This window comes from Megalobrama amblycephala, linkage group LG21 (genome assembly GCF_018812025.1).
Source record: "Megalobrama amblycephala isolate DHTTF-2021 linkage group LG21, ASM1881202v1, whole genome shotgun sequence".
NCBI lineage: Eukaryota > Metazoa > Chordata > Actinopteri > Cypriniformes > Xenocyprididae > Megalobrama > Megalobrama amblycephala.
The window spans coordinates 26,755,562-26,774,007 of record NC_063064.1 but is presented as its reverse complement, the minus strand read 5'-3'; the positions used below and the strand labels follow the sequence as shown (position 1 = coordinate 26,774,007).

The 18,446-nt window shown below is 36.7% G+C and overlaps 1 protein-coding gene and 1 long non-coding RNA gene across 18 annotated transcripts in view; one reads left to right on the top strand and one right to left on the bottom strand.

The window, feature by feature from the left end:
- itpr1b (inositol 1,4,5-trisphosphate receptor, type 1b) overlaps window positions 1-18,446 on the top strand; it is a 160,364-nt gene that overhangs the window by 40,094 nt on the left and 101,824 nt on the right. For all 17 annotated transcript variants that reach the window (XM_048173391.1, XM_048173381.1, XM_048173385.1 and 14 more), the window contains exons 14-30: window positions 7,160-7,259; window positions 8,242-8,402; window positions 8,627-8,768; window positions 9,122-9,280; window positions 10,490-10,662; window positions 10,955-11,074; window positions 11,910-12,095; window positions 12,247-12,498; window positions 12,594-12,735; window positions 12,837-12,990; window positions 13,166-13,356; window positions 14,661-14,793; window positions 14,870-14,921; window positions 15,008-15,173; window positions 15,294-15,467; window positions 17,984-18,052; window positions 18,303-18,440. In XM_048173391.1, the coding sequence (XP_048029348.1) occupies window positions 7,160-7,259; window positions 8,242-8,402; window positions 8,627-8,768; window positions 9,122-9,280; window positions 10,490-10,662; window positions 10,955-11,074; window positions 11,910-12,095; window positions 12,247-12,498; window positions 12,594-12,735; window positions 12,837-12,990; window positions 13,166-13,356; window positions 14,661-14,793; window positions 14,870-14,921; window positions 15,008-15,173; window positions 15,294-15,467; window positions 17,984-18,052; window positions 18,303-18,440 (2,512 nt within the window). The remainder of the gene's footprint in view (window positions 1-7,159; window positions 7,260-8,241; window positions 8,403-8,626; window positions 8,769-9,121; window positions 9,281-10,489; window positions 10,663-10,954; window positions 11,075-11,909; window positions 12,096-12,246; window positions 12,499-12,593; window positions 12,736-12,836; window positions 12,991-13,165; window positions 13,357-14,660; window positions 14,794-14,869; window positions 14,922-15,007; window positions 15,174-15,293; window positions 15,468-17,983; window positions 18,053-18,302; window positions 18,441-18,446) is intronic.
- On the bottom strand, window positions 10,540-18,307 carry LOC125256996. The gene is made up of 3 exons (XR_007182224.1): window positions 17,748-18,307; window positions 10,968-11,092; window positions 10,540-10,677 (listed from the first exon to the last, which is right to left on the bottom strand). It is a non-coding gene; the product is annotated as an uncharacterized LOC125256996 (long non-coding RNA).

Below are 18,446 nucleotides of genomic sequence, written 5' to 3'. Positions count from 1 at the left end.
TATAAGGAGGAGGAAACAATGGGGTTTGAGACTCACTGTATGCCATTTCCATGTACTGAACTCTTGTTATTCAACTATGCCGAGGTAAATTCAATTTTTGAATCTAGGGCACCTTTAACATTAATGAAACAGACAGCCTATTTATTACTGTATCACACAGATCTAATATAATGTTACACATCAGATGTTTTTCCACAACCGTTAACCAAACATTCACTTTTAAGACATAACAGATAATGTTTGGGTGAATACTCGCCAAGACAGATTTTTTTAAATACTTTAATTCTGTGTATATGTGTATATCGGGATCGCGGCATCTTTGTGCGCGCGCTTCGGATCTGTCAGTCAGCACGAGTAAGATCGTTTTGTTTACATCAGCATGAGTTTGAAAATCACATTTTATTGGCTCAGACTCATACCATCAAGAATTCGCTATGAATATTCACAAAGTTGGAATGCTGCGCTTTACAACGATACCAAGCTTGTGCTGAGGGAAGCGCTAGTTGTTGAGCAGCGAGCAGAGAAATACGGCATTTTTCATGATCAAAGGAAAGGTACTCCTCTCAGAAAACTTACAAATAAAGATAATTTTAGATGTTTAATTGCTATTTGGAGCATTGGGATCACTAGACGAGGGCTTAATGAACTCATTTTTGTGAAAACCTCAATTTTGACCAAAATTGACATTTTTCACTTTCGCTCGAAATCAGCCCGTGCGCATTCAGACTCATTTTGCCAGCATGGGTCACATATGAGTGTATCTACAGGTGCTGGTCATATAATTAGAATATCAAAAAGTTGATTTATTTAACTAATTCCATTCAAAAAGTGAAACTTGTATATTATATTCATTCATTACACACAGACTGATATATTTCAAATGTTTATTTCTTTTAATTTTGAAGATTATAACTGACAACTAAGGAAAATCCCAAATTCAGTATCTCAGAAAATTAGAATATTGTGGAAAGGTTCAATATTGAAAACACTGGTGCCACACTCTAATCAGCTAATTAACTCAAAACACCTGCAAAGGCCTTTAAATGGTCTCTCAGTCTAGTTCTGTAGGCTACACAATCATGGGGAAGACTGCTGACTTGACAGTTGTCCAAAAGACGACCATTGACACCTTGTACAAGGAGGGCAAGACACAATTCATTGCAAAAGAGGCTGGCTGTTCACAGAGCTCTGTGTCCAAGCACATTAATAGAGAGGCGAAGGGAAGGAAAAGTAGTGGTAGAAAAAAAGTGTACAAGCAATAGGGATGACCGCACCCTGGAGAGGATTGTGAAACAAAACCCATTCAAAAATGTGGGGGAGATTCACAAAGAGTGGATTGCAGCTGGAGTCAGTGCTTCAAGAACCACTACGCACAGACGTATGCAAGACATGGGTTTCAGCTGTCGCATTCCTTGTGTCAAGCCACTCTTGAACAACAGACAACGTCAGAAGCGGCTAAAGACAAAAAGGACTGGACCGCTGCTGAGTGGTCCAAAGTTATGTTTTCTGATGAAAGTAAATTTTGCATTTCCTATGGAAATCAGGGTCCCAGAGTCTGGAGGAAGAGAGGAGAGGCACACAATCCATGTTGCTTGAGGTCCAGTGTAAAGTTTCCACAGTCAGTGATGCTTTGGGGTGGCATGTCATCTGCTGGTGTTGGTCCACTGTGTTTTCTGAGGTCCAAGGTCAATGCAGCCGTATACCAGGAAGTTTTAGAGCACTTCATGCTTCCTGCTGCTGAACAACCTTATGGAGATGCAGATTTCATTTTCCAACAGGACTTGGCACCTGCACACAGTGACAAAGCTACCAGTACCTGGTTTAAGGACCATGGTATCCCTGTTCTTAATTGGCCAGCAAACTCGCCTGACCTTAACCCCATAGAAAATCTATGGGGTATTGTGAAGAGGAAGATGTGATATGCCCGACCCAACAATGCAGAAGAGCTGAAGGCCACTATCAGAGCAACCTGGGCTCTCATAACACCTGAGCAGTGCCAAAGACTGATCGACTCCATGCCACGCCGCATTGCTGCAGTAATTCAGGCAAAAGGAGCCCCAACTAAGTATTGAGTGCTGCACATGCTCATACTTTTCATGTTCATACTTTTTGGCCAAGATTTCTAAAAATCCTTTCTTTGTATTGGTCTTAAGTAATATTCTAATTTTCTGAGATACTGAATTTGGGATTTTCCTTAGTCGTCAGTTATAATCATCAAAATTAAAAGAAATAAACATTTGAAATATATCAGTCTGTGTGTAATGAATGAATGAATATAATATACAAGTTTCACTTTTTTAATGGAATTAGTGAAATAAACCAATTTTTGATAATATTCTAATTATATGACCAGCACCTGTATGTATATGTGTTCATTCATTTGTAAATTAACAATAAATACATTACAATTTAAATACATTGTCGTTGTTGCCTTGCATTTAAAAAAAAAAAAATCTTAAGGGTCCTAAAAATAAGCTTATTATTTATTTCTTATGATTTTGTGGTGACCCGGACATTTTCTTGACAGGTTTCATAAGATTCACACATCTTTTTTTCCCCTTTGAATACAGTCTGATTTGAGTGAGCTTGAGCTAATGATGTCAGAATGTTTGTGTGCCTTGAATCAATAGCTGCTTCTTTGTATATTGAGCCTATGGGCTTTGAACACATCCATTGATTATACGTCCCTCTCAATCACATGATTTGAATGGATTTCATGCAACACTGAGCCGCTGAAAGGAACGGTCATATGTGTAATAATCTGAACTGCAGCAATATTTTGTCTGAGTGCTGAGAGTGTGTTGTGAGAGAGATCATCTTTAAGTTTGATCTTAGTAAAAGAGGATTTTAAAGTCATGACTTTAAGTTTGGCCTGAAATACCCCTGTTCTCACACACCAGCGGCCCCTCTATAGACATAGTAGATGTGACTAATTAGTCTAAGGGAGCACTGAGGACACACACACACACACACACACACACACACACACACACACACACACACACACACACACACACACACACACACACACACACACAAAGGTAAGCCTGTTAGTCAAATAGGCGATTATGCAACCATGCCAGGAATACAGCCGTGTCTGATGTCCACTTGTGGACATCAGACACGAGTGTGTTTGTGTGAACTGTTAGACCCAGTTTTACTTCCTGGTGTGTGTATAATAGAACTATGAACTCTGACTCTTTGTTTACGTTAAAGCCACAGTTGAATGAGTTTTAAATCAGTTCCTCATGAAAGGACAGTACTTCACATCTGACAGAACTAAATCATATTAATACTTTCATATGTGAATCTGATACATATGTTGATGTCTTGTAGTGTGACTTCAGTCTAAGCAGTCCAGTCAGAATTCATGTAAGTTTAATGTCGTGTAAACTGAATATTTGTTTTGACTCATTTTAATTTATTTTTTGAGTGCAAAAACTAGGATCTAGAATGATGGGGGAAAAGAACATGAATTACTTTTTAAAACGATAGATTTTTAATGATAACTCTTAAATGACTTCATTCTCACCCAAAAATTAAAATTCTGTCATTAATTACTCACCCTCATGTCATTCCACACCCGTAAGACCTTCATTCATCACACAAATTAAGATATTTTTGATCAAATCCGATGGCTCAGTGAGGCCTCCATTGCCAGCATGTTAATTTACACTTTAAAGGTGCCCTAGAACTTCTTTTTAAAAGATGTAATATAAGTCTAAGGTGTCCCCTGAATGTGTCTGTGAAGTTTCAGCTCAAAATACCCCATAGATTTTTTTTTTTATTCATTTTTTTAACTGCCTATTTTGGGGCATCATTAACTATGCACCGATATATAGGTTGCGGCCCCTTTAAATCTCGTGCTCCCCTCCCCCGGAGCTTGCGCTTGCCTTGAACAGCACAAACACAGTTCACACAGCTAATATAACCCTCAAAATGGATCTTTACAAGATATTCATCATGCATGCTGCTTGCATACATCGGATCATGTAAGTATAGTATTTATTTGGATGTATTACATTTGATTCTGAATAAGTTTGAGGCTATGCTGCGTGGCTAACGTTACACACTGTTGGAGAGATTTATAAAGAATGCATTATACAGACTGCAAGTGTTTAAAAATGAAAATAGCGACGGCTCTCTTGTCTCCGTGAATACAGTAATAAACGATAGTAACTTTAACCACATTTAACAGTAAATTAGCAACATGCTAACAAAACATTTAAACATTTAGAAAGACAATTAACAAATAACACTAAAAATATCATGTTATCATGGATCATGTCAGTTATTATTGCTCCATCTGCCATTTTTCGCTATTGTTCTTGCTTGCTTACCTAGTCTGATGATTCAGCTGTGCACAGATCCAGACGTTCTGCCCTTGTCTAATGGCTCGATCATGGGCTGGCATATGCAAATATTGGGGGCGTACATATTAATGATCCCGACTGTTACGTAACAGTCGGTGTTATGTTGAGATTCGCCTGTTCTTCGGAGGTCTTTTAAACAAATGAGATTTATATAAGAAGGAGGAAACAATGGAGTTTGAAACTCAGTGTATGTCTTTTCCATGTACTGAACTCTTGTTATTCGACTATGCCAAGATAAATTCAATATTTAATTATAGGGCACCTTTAAATGCACAGAAAGCTGCTAAAGACATATTTAAAACAGTTCATGTGACTACTGTGGTTCAACCTTAATGTTATGAAGCGACAAGAATACTTTTGTGCGCCCAAAAAAACAAAATAACGAACAATATCTAGTGATGGCCGATTTCAAAAAACTGCTTCATGAAGTTTCGAAGCTTTACGAATCATTGTTTCGAATCAGTGGTTCGGAGTGTGTATCAAACTGCCAAAGTCACGTGGTCTCCGTAAACGAGGCTTTGCTACGTCATACGTGTTTAGAAATTTCAATGGTTCACATGACTTTGGCAGTTTGATACACGCTCCGAACCACTGATTCAAAAGATTCAAATATAAAGAATCTAAAGAATATAAAGTTCAAAAGAACAGATTTAATCTGAAATAGAAATCTTTTGTAGCATTATAAATGTCTTAGTCACTTTTGATCAATTTAATGAAACTTTGCTGGATAAAAGTATTAATTAAAAAAAAGAAAAACCCCAAACTTTAGAGTTGACAGCATATTTTAGAGTTGAGACTCTAAAGTGATGCCACATCAGGGGTAGAGTATTTCTTTCTATCAGTAAGTTATGTTTTTTCCTCCTCAGCCTATTCATGCAATTTGACACCAAACTTTACTTCACATTATCTTTGCTAGCATTGTCTTTTTTTGTTTTACTTTTGGTGACGCCAGGGTGTTTTACACATGCGACTCAGTTTAGAAGCCAGACCAGTGTCACAATGGCCATGTTTAACATTTGTCATAAAAGATAGATTGGGTTCCAGTGTGAACATTTTTTCTTGCAGTGTGAACATTGCCAAAGAGTGAAAGAGTAATGTGAACAGGTGCATGCTTGTGGCGACTGAGTAAAACTCGAGTGAATTAACTATCTGGCCTGACAGGTATTGAACTTCCTCGTAGGGGTGTGTGTGTGACTGTGTGTGTTTAAACACCACACACACTAAGAACAATACAGGCTTTGATAGCCATTAGGTCTGTGTGTTTGTGTGTGTAACTGCTATTGCTTCCCCGCAGGCACCGTTGGAATCAACGGCGTGAACTCAGGGAAGGTTCATGTTTGGATTGTGCAATACGACCGCAACGACTTAAGTCTGCAAATGCACGAGCCTTAAAGTTAATTACTTAAACTTATAATGTCAGAAACACATGAACACATATGATGCATTTGATGCAAAAGAGCTGAATTAGATCTGACTTAATAAACATTATGTTCCGTACATTAGAGTTGCTGTGTCTGTACGCCAGTCAGTGAGTTTGTGACATAGATGCTTCTTTGACATCCTCAATAGAGCCACTCTCTGGCCTTAGACAGGCATATCTTCTTAGATGTAGGATTCAACACCACATGAGTTTACAGGGGTCACAGTGACCTGAAGGCTTTCCCCCTTATATGTCCTGAACCTAGTGACTTTTAAAGGTGCTCACATGATTTCTTCAGTACAAGTATGTTTTATTCCCTTGTGAGGATTTGAAGGACTGCTAAACGGTGAAATGGACTCATTTGCCCCCTAAATGTGACCCTAGACAACCCTCACCACAGCAGGAATGTGCAGTGACCTCCTGTAAACCCAGTGGCCTTAAAATGAAAGGATTAGTTCAGTTCAGAGTTAAAATTTCATGATAATTTAAATTTATGTTTATGTCTTCTTCAGAAGAAATGATGGTTTTCGAGGAAAACATTCCAGGATTTTTCATCATATAGTGGACTTACTATAACAGCTACCACTGGGTCGAAAATTACAGTTTCGGTGCAGCTTCAAAGGGCTCTACACGATGCCAGACGAGGAATAAGGGTGTTATCTAGCAAAATGATCGGTCATTTTCTAAAAAAAAAAAAAAAAAAAAGTATATACTTTTTAACCACAAATGCTCAACTTGCACTGATTTGCCACGCGCCACACATTATGTAATCACGTTGGAAAGGTCACGTGTGACGTAGGCAAAAGTACCACGGTAGGGCGAAAAACTCAATTGTCTGACATCGTTGTTTTGTAAACGCCGTTTGACTTAGTCTTTGCACGTTTACTTTGTAGCTACTAGATCAGTACTTCACACATGACCTTTCCAACATGATTACTTAATGCATAGCGCATCGCAGTGCAAGACGAGCATTTGTGGTTAAAAAGCATATACATTTGTATCTTCTTTTAGAAAATGACTCTTTATGAGTGAGTCAGTAGCAAAGGGACTGGTACAAGGTGGTAAACAAGGACATTGTTTTTACTTTAAACAACACTTTATTAGACGCAACCGACAAATGCATTGACAAGCGCTGTCATGGGAAATCCCCTTAACTGTTAAAAGGATACTAAGACATTGCTTTCCTCAGTGGACATTCAAACTGATTTTTCATTATGAATATAAGATAATACCTGAAGAATAAATGCTGTATCAGATGCAGTGACACACTCGCTTAGTCAATCTCTCTCTCCTAATACTCTACTCTACATATTTTGATATCTATGTGTATTATTGTTGAGTCTTATACCAATTGTTTCCTCTTCAGGAACTCTTATGTAAGACTGAGGCACCTGTGCACCAACACATGGGTCCACAGCACCAATAACCCCATCGACAAAGAGGAGGAGAAGCCGGTTATGTTACGGGTGGGTGTTGTATAAATAATTAGCCAAAAACATATGTTATCATCAAATGGCTTATCAGTTAATCTGATTTATTGTTTTAGCAACTGCTGAAATTATTTATTATTATTATAAGTATTATTATTATATTTTAAAAATATATAAACAAATTATTTTAAATATAATTACAATTATTTTAATAGATGTTGTCTTCAACTTAATGTTGCTAATAATAATAATAATAAGTATTATATTTTAATTTTAATTAATAAAAAAATATTTTAAATATTTTAAATATAATTATAATGCTATGATGAAATATTTTAATAGTTATGTAGAATGCATAAACTAATTTTAGTAGATGTCTTCAGCTTAATGTTGCTAATAATAATAATAGTATTATATTTTAATTTTAATTAATAAAAAATATTTTAAATATAATTAAAATGCTATGATGAAATATTTTAATAGTTATGTAGAATGCATAAACTAATTTTAGTAGATGTCTTCAGCTTAATGTTGCTAATAATAATAATAATAATAATATTATATTTTAATTTTAATCAATACATTTTTTTTAAAAATATTTTAAATATAATTAAAATGCTATGATGAAATATTTTAATAGTTATGTAGAATGCATAAACTAATTTTAGTAGATGTCTTCAGCTTAATGTTGCTAATAATAATAATAATAATAATAGTATTATATTTTAATTTTAATTAATACATTTTTTTTTAAATATTTTAAATATAATTAAAATGCTATGATGAAATATTTTAATAGTTATGTAGAATGCATAAACTAATTTTAGTAGATGTCTTCAGCTTAATGTTGCTAATAATAATAATAATAATTATTATTATTTTAAGAAATATTATTTCTTATAAATGAATAAATATGATCAATATGCCATGAGCCCATCGATGTTATGAGCCCATAACATCGATGGGCTCATGTTATCCATCGATATTAGTGTTGTACTCAGTGTGTTTTCCCCTTCAGATTGGCACATCGCCTGTCAAAGAAGATAAAGAGGCCTTCGCCATTGTGCCAGTCCCTCCAGCTGAGGTGAGGGACCTAGACTTTGCCAATGATGCCAGTAAAGTGTTGGCATCCATCGCTGGCAAACTGGAGAAGGGCACAATCACCCAGAATGAAAGAAGGTACAACCCCTGAGACTTTCTGGAGTAGGAATGTGCTTAGGAAGTGTTTTCGTGACCCCTGACTAAATGCTTTGCTGCCACCTCTGTTAATTTCATTATGGTATACTAACTCTGTGGGAACAAGCATTACTTTGATGAATATACAAATTTTCCACCATTTGGAAAATTAAAGATTGTGTCCTTGAACAGTGAACATGAAGTTTTTTTCTCTGTGCATTCTGTAGGTTTGTCACTAAGCTTCTAGAAGACCTTGTGTTTTTTGTGGTGGACATTCCTAACAATGGACAGGATGTGTTGGAGATCATGGTCAATAAACCCAACCGTGAACGGCAGAAACTCATGAGAGAGCAGAATATCTTGAAACAAGTAGGATTTTCTTCAGTACCTCACTTTTCACTACTAGGAGTGCTTAAAAGACATGTCCTTCACCTCAAAATGAATTTTTTTCAGGCTTAGAATGACATTACAGTGAGAAAATAATGTCAGAATTTTCCATTTTTTGGATGTAATTAGTCTACCACATAGACCAGCTGTTAACCATCTGTCCATCACAGAATGCGTAACTTTGCCACTTCCTGTTGATTATTTTTTCCTGCGACGAATAAAATTTCGGTCGACTAAGCCTCTTCTCGTTAACTAATGGGGCAGCCCTAGTTTAGATGCTATAGATACATCAGAAGTAGTATTCATTCTAGTCTCCATTCTCCCTCCATCAATAGATCTTCAAGCTGCTTCAGGCCCCATTCACAGACAGCGGTGATGGTCCCATGTTGCGTCTGGAGGAGTTGAGTGACCAGAGACACGCCCCCTTCAGGCACATCTGCAGGCTGTGCTACCGTGTGCTGCGACATTCACAGCAGGACTACAGGAAGAACCAGGTGGGTCTGCAGGAACACCAGCCAACATGGAAGTTCATCCTTCGACCTCATAGACCTCATAAAATTGTGCGTTTTATCATTGTATGCGTGTGTGTGCGTGCGTGTGTGTGTGTGTGCATACATATACATACATACAATGATAAAATACACAATTTTATGAGTCATGCTGATATGATTAAAGTGTAACTTTGCCAATTTTCAACCCATTTTGTATTGTTATAATGTCAGTAGTAATTTGTATAATGTTTTATAATGTTTTGCCTTTGTACTGTATAGGCAGCCAAGTTTTATTGAAAGCCCATTTTGTCAGTGGTGAAGTACCCCTTTAAATTTGGCTTGCCTTCATTTCGATTCTCTCAGATACATTCATGAACTTCAAGATGCTATCTGTTCCTGCAGGCATGATTGTGACTTCCTGTGGTTTACACCTCTCTAATGAATGCTGTTTAAGCTCTTTAAACATTTCTAGAAACTATATGTAATGCTGCCTTACCTGGAACTTTTAACCGGAACTTAGTTTTAAAATTCTGTAATATATAATTGCTAATGTTAATGCAATAACCAGTGTGATTTAATTAAATATATTTAATGCATTTAGTTTTATTTAACATTGTTTATTTATTCATCTTTGCAACGGAAGTGCTCATGTTCACCCACAAATGAACTCAAAAAAGAGAGAAATTAATTGTGATTCAAAATCTTACTCGATTGACAGCAGCGTAATTTTAGAATCTTTGATATACTACTATAGTTTTTGTGTTAATATTTTGAAATAGATTTTTTAATATTTATTTTTCATTTTAGTTAAAGTTTTAGTAATTTTGTTCAGTGTTTTTATCTTTTTTTTATGTGTATATTTATTGAGTACTTCGACTTTAAATGAAAATGAGAAATGTTGCATTGGCAACCAGTGGAAAAAATATTTTTATATTTTATTTTATTTCAGTTTATTTTATTTCAAGTAATGAGTTTTATGATTTACATAGTTAACAAGAAATATTTTGTCACTTAGCTGACACTTGTGTACATGTGACCATTGACAGTCCTGGTGGGGATTTAACCAATAGACTATATCGTAATCGACCCTACAACATTTTTATGGATTCATCCATCATCTTCATATGAATGTGTAATTAAAGTGAAACTAACTTCAAAAGACAATGGGTGACAGAATGAATCACGTTGTCTTTTTGTGCCCGTTTTATCCAGGAATACATCGCCAAGCAGTTCCGCTTCATGCAGAAACAGATCGGCTACGACGTGTTGGCTGAGGATACGATAACGGCCCTCCTCCACAACAACCGCAAACTCTTGGAGAAGCACATCACGGCAGCAGAAATTGACACATTTGTCAGCCTTGTGAGGAAAAATCGTGAACCAAGGTGGGAGAGAGTGTACTGCAAAGACAAAAGAGCTTTTCTATCCAAATGTTTGAGAGCAGCACTTTTTGTGCTAATATACTGAATAAGTAACAAGACAGATAGATAAAGTCTTGAATGTTTCAATAGGTAACACTTTATTTCAACGGTCCACTTTAGACATTCTACTAACTATAAGTAACTTTGCAACGTATTCTACTAACCTGAACCCTAACACCTAACCCCAGTCTACTAATACTCTAATGAAAGTTTGTTGACATGTAGTTGCAGTTGTAGTTGTGCTTGTTATGTTTAGGTTTCTGGACTACCTGTCCGATCTGTGTGTGTCCATGAACAAGTCCATCCCAGTAACTCAGGAGCTGATCTGCAACGCCGTGCTGAACCCTGCCAATGCTGACATCCTTATTGAGACCAAGTGAGACATTTTTGAAAACTATGAACAAAACAAAGTAAAAGAGAATGTAACTGAGACTGCATTAAATACAGATTCACTTGCAATATTGCTTTGTGTAGTGAATTATTAGATGCTGAGATTGTTTTTAATAATCATTTTTGTCTAATATAATGTTAATATACACTACCATTCAAAAGTTTGTGGTCAGTAAGGTTTTTTAAGTCTGTTATGGTCACCAAGGCTGCATTTATTTGATCAGAAATACAGTAAAAGCAGCAATATTGTGAAATAATTTTACAATTTAAAATAACTTCTTCCGAAAATGTAATTTATTCCTGTGATGCGAAGCTGAATTTTCAGCATCATTACTCCAGTCTTCAGTGTCATTTATTTGAAATAGAAATCTTTTCTTACATCATAAATGTCTTTACCTTCACTCAATTTAATGCATCATTGCTGAACAAAAGTATTAATTTTTATAATAATAAGAATAAAAAACTTACCCTAAACTTTTGAATGTTATTTATTTATTTGCTGTGTTTGGTCACACTTGAGAAGTAAGCATTGCTTTTGAAAATGCTACACAGGGTAATTCAATTTGCAAGTGAACTACTTTAAGTCAATTAAAGGCAGCGATGAACATTATCTGTGTCTTTCTATATGGCTAAGGACATGTAATAGGTTTCACATGATTATAAATATGTGTTTCAAAGAAAAAACACCATGAAACTGAACACAGACACATTGTAGATGTACAAAATGTTCCCAATTATTTTTATCTCTTTGACATGCGATAATTAAGAGTTGTTTGTTGCTACTTCCATTTAAAAGTCTTTATTTCTCTCTCTCGCCTCAGGCTGGTGCTGTCACGGTTTGAGGTCGAGTCTGGAGAGGGTCCCGTGGAGTCAGAGGAGGATGAGGAGGAAGTGTGGTTGTTTTGGAAGGACAGCGGTAAGGAGATCAAGAGTAAGAGTGTCAGAGAGCTGGCTCAGGATGCCAAAGAAGGACAGAAAGAGGACCAGGAGGTCATTAGCTACTACAGGTCAGGCAAGAGGAAATAAGCTAAGGGTCAATGTTAATTAGGGCAAAACCCAAAAACTGACATAATTGATTCAGTGTTTTCAAGTGCAAAATGGTATTAAACCAAATCAGTTCTCTCAGTAACCTGCTCTCCTGGTTCATTTCCTCCTCAGATACCAACTGAACCTGTTTGCACGGATGTGTTTGGACCGCCAGTACTTGGCCATTGAGAAAATATCAGGTCAGCTGGATGTGGACCTGATACTGCGCTGCATGTCAGATGAAGACCTGCCCTATGACCTCCGTGCCTCGTTCTGCCGATTGATGCTTCACATGCACGTGGACCGTGACCCTCAGGAACAGGTCATGCCTGTGAAATATGCCAGGCTGTGGTCCGAGATCCCGTCCAAAATCGCTATCGATGAGTATGTTGTACAAAGACTTCCATTATTAGGTTTCTGTTGTTTTTTTGTCTCTACCAGGCAAAAATGGTTTATTTAATGTTGTCTTTTTGTTCTAGTTATGATAACGATGGAACCAGCAGAGACGAGATAAAGGAACGCTTTTCTCTCACGATGGATTTTGTGGAGAACTATCTCAGAGATGTGGTCTGTCAAAACATTCCTTTCTCTGATAAAGAGAAAAACAAACTCACTTTTGAGGTAAGCCACCGTCCAACGTTTGCTGTGCAAGTGTGAAAAATGTGGGTCGTTTTAGATGTGGTTAGCTCTTACGTGACTTTTGGATTTTTTTTTTTTTAAAGGTTGTGAATTTAGCAAGAAACCTCATTTACTTTGGATTTTACAACTTCAGCGACTTGTTGCGTTTGACCAAGATCCTGTTGGCCATTTTGGACTGCGTTCACGTCAGCACTATCTATCCCATCAACAAAATGGAAAAAGGAGACGAGTCCAAAAGTAAATCTCCTCAGTCGTGATCTTTTTCTCATGTTATAACAGTTTGAGTCTACAGATCAGAAAGTTCGACATCCTTTGTTGGTTCTGCTAACAAACAATCACTAGAACATCAAATGTAAAAGGAGACATGTTTAATTCAAAGTTTTAACACTTTTGATGGTTATGTTTCTCTCAGGTAGCAATGTTATGAAATCCATACATGGCGTTGGGGAGCTGATGACGCAGGTGGTTCTAAGAGGGGGTGGATTCTTACCAACAACCCCCACAACACCCCCAGACGGTGACGTGGTTAAGGCCCAGACAGAACCAGAGAAAGAAGACATTCTGGTGATGGACACCAAACTAAAGATCATAGAGATCCTGCAGGTAATTAAAAACATAATTAAAGGGGCTGTATGTAGAATTCAGAATCACCCTTGTTATCAGTGACACCAGTGGCCGTTAAGTGAACTGCAGCCAGCAACTTATTGTGAGCAAACTTAAAGGGATAGTTCACCCAAAAATGAAAAATACCCCATAATTTACTCACCCTCAACCAATCCTAGGTGTATATGACTTTCTTCTATCAGCCAAACACAATCAAGAGTTAAATTAAAAATATAATGGTTTGTCCAAGCTTTATAATGGGAGTGATTGGTGGATGAGATTTTGAAGCCCAAAAAAGTGCATCCATCAATCATAAAACATACTCCACATGGGTCTGGGGGGTTAATAAAGGCCTTCTGAAGTGAATTGGTGCATTTGTGTAAGAGAAATATCCTTATTTAACTCCCTGAGGTCTGAAAACGCGCTGGCGCGTTTTGCAGGATTTTTTTCACATTGCCTACCTGACTGAAAGGCCTAATTAATATGCAAGTCATTTCAGGTCATTATTATGTGATTCTTTTGTCTTCTCAAGTGTAAATGGCCCATTATTCATGCAGATTCACGCCTCCACGCATACTGTGTTTCTTGACAAAAAGTGTCTTACAAAAACTAAATCAATATATTGTTTTATATGAAGGAGCATCATTTTTACATAATTCTGAAGCAAAAACTCTAGTCTACAACCTCCAATACCCAGAAGTCTTGTGAACATAGATTTAATATACTTTTTTTTGGCCTTATTTCAGTGACTTAAGTTTTTTGTTTTTTCAATAACCAAGCATAAACATTATTCCTTCAAAAATACAAACATGTACATACATGTTCCTCACATATTCTTGTAGCCTAGTTTGTGCTGAATACAGTGTAATGACACTTTTGTCATTTATATGTTTATGAACAACTGAAAAAAGCACAAATGTCAGGGCATGTCAAAACTTCTCCAAGCCCCAAATCAGCCTCAGACTCGAGAGGGTTAAAACTTAAATAAGGAAAAATAAGGTAAAATAATGAAATTCCGGCACGACAGCCATACACATTAGACTTGCGTCTAAAAAGCATTAACTTCTGCAACGTAATACACAATGCCATGTCCTACGTTATAAAGCATAGTACGTCATGTCATTGTGTACTACATCATGGAAGTTTTATTTTATTTTGCAGCATTTTAGCCCTTTGAAAATAAACAATATATCAGTATATCCAATCTGAGGAACCAATTAGCTGCACCATTTTTAATACAAGACATATTAGAGAACAAATCTGGTTAAAATACTGAACCTTGTGTTTTTTTTGTTGTTGTTTAGTTTATTCTGAATGTACGACTGGACTACAGGATCTCCTGCTTGTTGTGCATCTTCAAAAGAGAGTTTGACGAGAGCAACATGCAAACGGATGCAACGCCAGCTGCAAATGCCGATGGGCCCAACAGTATCCCAGGTATACAGTATTCCCCATGCACTATAACCTATGAGTTACCCTAAAGATTATGAGAGCATTTCTGTTTGTTTCACAGCTCTGGACTTTGAGAACATTGAAGAGCAAGCTGAAGGAATCTTTGGTGGAAGGTAAGGATTCATTTCTTGAATGAGAAGATGCAAAAGACTTTGTAAGAGTACACAAGTACTGTATGTAACCATTTTTCTGAACTCAGTGAGGAGAACACACCTCTGGATCTTGATGACCATGGTGGCAGAACATTTTTGAGGGTTCTGCTGCACCTTACCATGCATGACTATCCACCGCTTGTGTCTGGAGCGCTACATCTGCTCTTCAGGCACTTCAGTCAGAGACAAGAAGTGCTCATGGCTTTCAAACAGGTATTTAAAACAATGACTCCAGCTGACTAGTTTTGTAAGTTTTGTTTAGACCATTTCTGTTGGTTGATGTTTTAATGCATAATTTAATTTCTATTTTTCATGTTGCTTTTTTCCCTGTAGGTTCAGCTTCTAGTGACCAGTCAGGACGTAGACAACTACAAGCAGATCAAATCGGACCTTGACCAGCTGCGATCTAATGTGGAAAAATCTGAGCTCTGGGTTTACAAGCGTCAGGGTGATGAAGGCATGGATGCAGGGGACGGACTCCCGGCAGAGTCTGACCACAAAAAGAAGGTGGTAACATTTATTATTTAAGGCAGGGGTCTTTTGTAGTCAAAGAAACCCCTTGGTGGATATAAAAACCGAGCAGAGACCCCCTGAAATTGAGGGTTGCCTGGCCTCTATTATCCTGCCGCATAAATGTACACTACCATTTAAAAGTGGGCTCAGTAGGATTTGTAATGTTTTTGTCTCTTTTGCTCACCAAGGCTGCATTTATTTGATCAAAAATAAAGTAAAAACTGTAGTATTGTGAAAAAGTATTACAATTCAAAAATTAATGTAATGTTTTCTATATTAATAGATTTTAAAATGTAATTTATTCCTGTGATGTCAAAGCTGAATTTTCAGCATCATTACTCCAGTCTTCAGTGTCACATGATCCTTCAGAAATCATTCTAATAGGCTGATTTGCTGCTCAAGAAATTTTTGAAAACGGTTGTGCTGCTTAATATTTTTGTGGAAACCATGATAATATTTTTTCAGGATTGTTTGATGAATAAAAAGTTAAAAAGAACCACATTTTTTTGAAACTGAAATGTTTTGTAACATTATGAATGTCTTTGTCACTTTTGATCAGTTTAATGCATCCTTGCTGTATAAAAGTATTCATTTATTTTAAAAAACAACAACAACACTGAACGTTAGTGCATTGGCAGTTCTTTATTTATTTAAGTTTCAATTTAGCTTTTTCTTTTCTTTTTTTTTTGTTTAATGCATTTGTTTTTAACAATAATTAGTTTGAGATCACTTCCCTAAAGATCGCGGACCCTCTCTTGATGTAATTATTCATCAGTTTGGTCTAAGTAATGATAACAAAAACTCATCAAACATTTGTATAATTAAATACCTGGGTAAATCATTTGATGGAATTATTTAAAAAAAAAAAATAATAATAATAATAATAATTTTTGTAGCTTGGTGGCACCCACATTTATTTATCAGCGTAAACAATAAAGCTAATTGTTATTTTTTTCTTATAATTAAAAACTGGGCCTAAAAATTGTCCTGGTTTCACAGAGGGGGTTTAGATTAAGCCAGGATTAGGCCTCGGTGCAATTAGGACATTTAAGTAGCTTTTATAAACATGCCTTAAAGAAAAACATTACTGGTGTGCGTCTTGAGACAAAACAATGGCACTGACATGTTTTAAGACATGTCAGTGCAAGTTGCTTTCAGTTAAAACAGCTCAAAGGCGCCTTGTCCTAACCAGACGCGATGCGATTTAATTCCGGCAAGCTCCGGGCACTCGCAATGAAATGGATAGGCTAAGTAACGTTACATATTCAAATTCATGAATATTACACCATTTCAACATTATTAAAGAGTTAGTTCACCCAAAAATGAAAATTCTGTCATTTATTACTTACCCTCATGCCGTTTCACACCCTTAAGACCTTCGTTCATCTTCGGAACAGAAATTAATATATTTTACTTGAAATCCGATGGCTCCGTGAGGCCTCCATAGGAAGCAATGACACTTCCTCTCTCAAGATCCATAAAGGTACTAAAAACATATTTAAATCGGTTCATGTGAGTACAGTGGTTCAATATTAACATTATAAAGTGATGAGAATATTTTTGGAGCGCCAAAAATAACAAAATAACGACTTATTTAGTGATGGCCGATTTCAAAACATTGCTTCAGGAAGCATCAGAGCACAGTGAATCAGTGTGTCGAATCTGCTGTTCGGAGCGCCAAAGTCACGTGATTTCACCCGTTGGCAGTTTGAAACATGGTTTGAAATGTTTGAAACCTGTTTGAAACGCGATCTGAATCATGATTCGACACACTGATTCACTTGTGCTCCGATGCTTCATGAAGCAGTGTTTTGAAATCGGCCATCACTAAATAAGTCGTTATTTTGTTGTTTTTGGCGCTCCAAAAATATTCTCGTCGCTTTATAATATTAATATTGAACCACTGTGCTCACATGAACCGATTTAAATATGTTTTTAGTACCTTTATGGATCTTGAGAGAGGAAATGACATTGCTTCCTATGGAGGCCTCACGGAGCCATCGGATTTTAACTAAAATATCTTAATTTGTGTTCTGAAGATGAACGAAGGTCTTACGGGTGTGGAACGTCATGAGGGTAAGTAATAAATGACAGAATTTTCATTTTTGGGTGAACTAACCCTTTAAAATACATACAATCTTTGTCATAGAATACACTTGTCTGTTCACAATGAGTTGACAGTTTGAACGTTTTTGTTTCCTTGAATTTATGAATTTATGATATTCAAAGTCACAGTACACGTTTTTAACATTAAATAAAGCACATAAACATTACCTGAGATTATCATTGCCATACTTTGTGTTGTTGTGGCTGGTTAGGACAAAAACTCTGATTAACATGTAAAGTTACCTTTTATCACGTGCTGCGCCGTCACGTCACGGGCACAGTGTAGGACTAGGCTTTTTACTTCAAGGCCGTCTTCCTTAGATAGTGACCCTTGTTATTTTAATAGAATAAAACATTCACACTTGCTTCATTTAACCTTTGTACGTTTTCTGTTCTTTATGTAGAGGGACTCGGGTTCAGACAAAAAAAAGACAGAAGGAAATGGCAGTGACAATTACAGAGACGTCAAGGAGGTAAAGTGTCATTCACATGCTTGTGCACATTGAGCTGTATAAGGTAGCAGTCTGTCGATGTAGCCAATCATAAACACTGGCAAAGATAATTATATAGCCTCTTTAACTAAAGTAGATCAAATTAACCAGTGCTGACGCAATTAGCACCACATGTAACAGCTATTGCAGTTGGAGCTGCTTTGATAAAAAGTGTTTTTTCACTTCATTTTCTCCTCTTCAGCTCATCATCTGTCTGTCTTTCTCTCTCTAGATCCTCCTGCGTCTTAGCAAGCTGTGTGTGCAGGAAGGACCGTCAGGGAAGAAGAGTAAGAAACAGCAGCAGAGGCTGTTGAGGAACATGGGAGCTCATTCAGTGGTGCTTGAGCTGCTGCAGATCCCTTATGAGAAGGTGCAG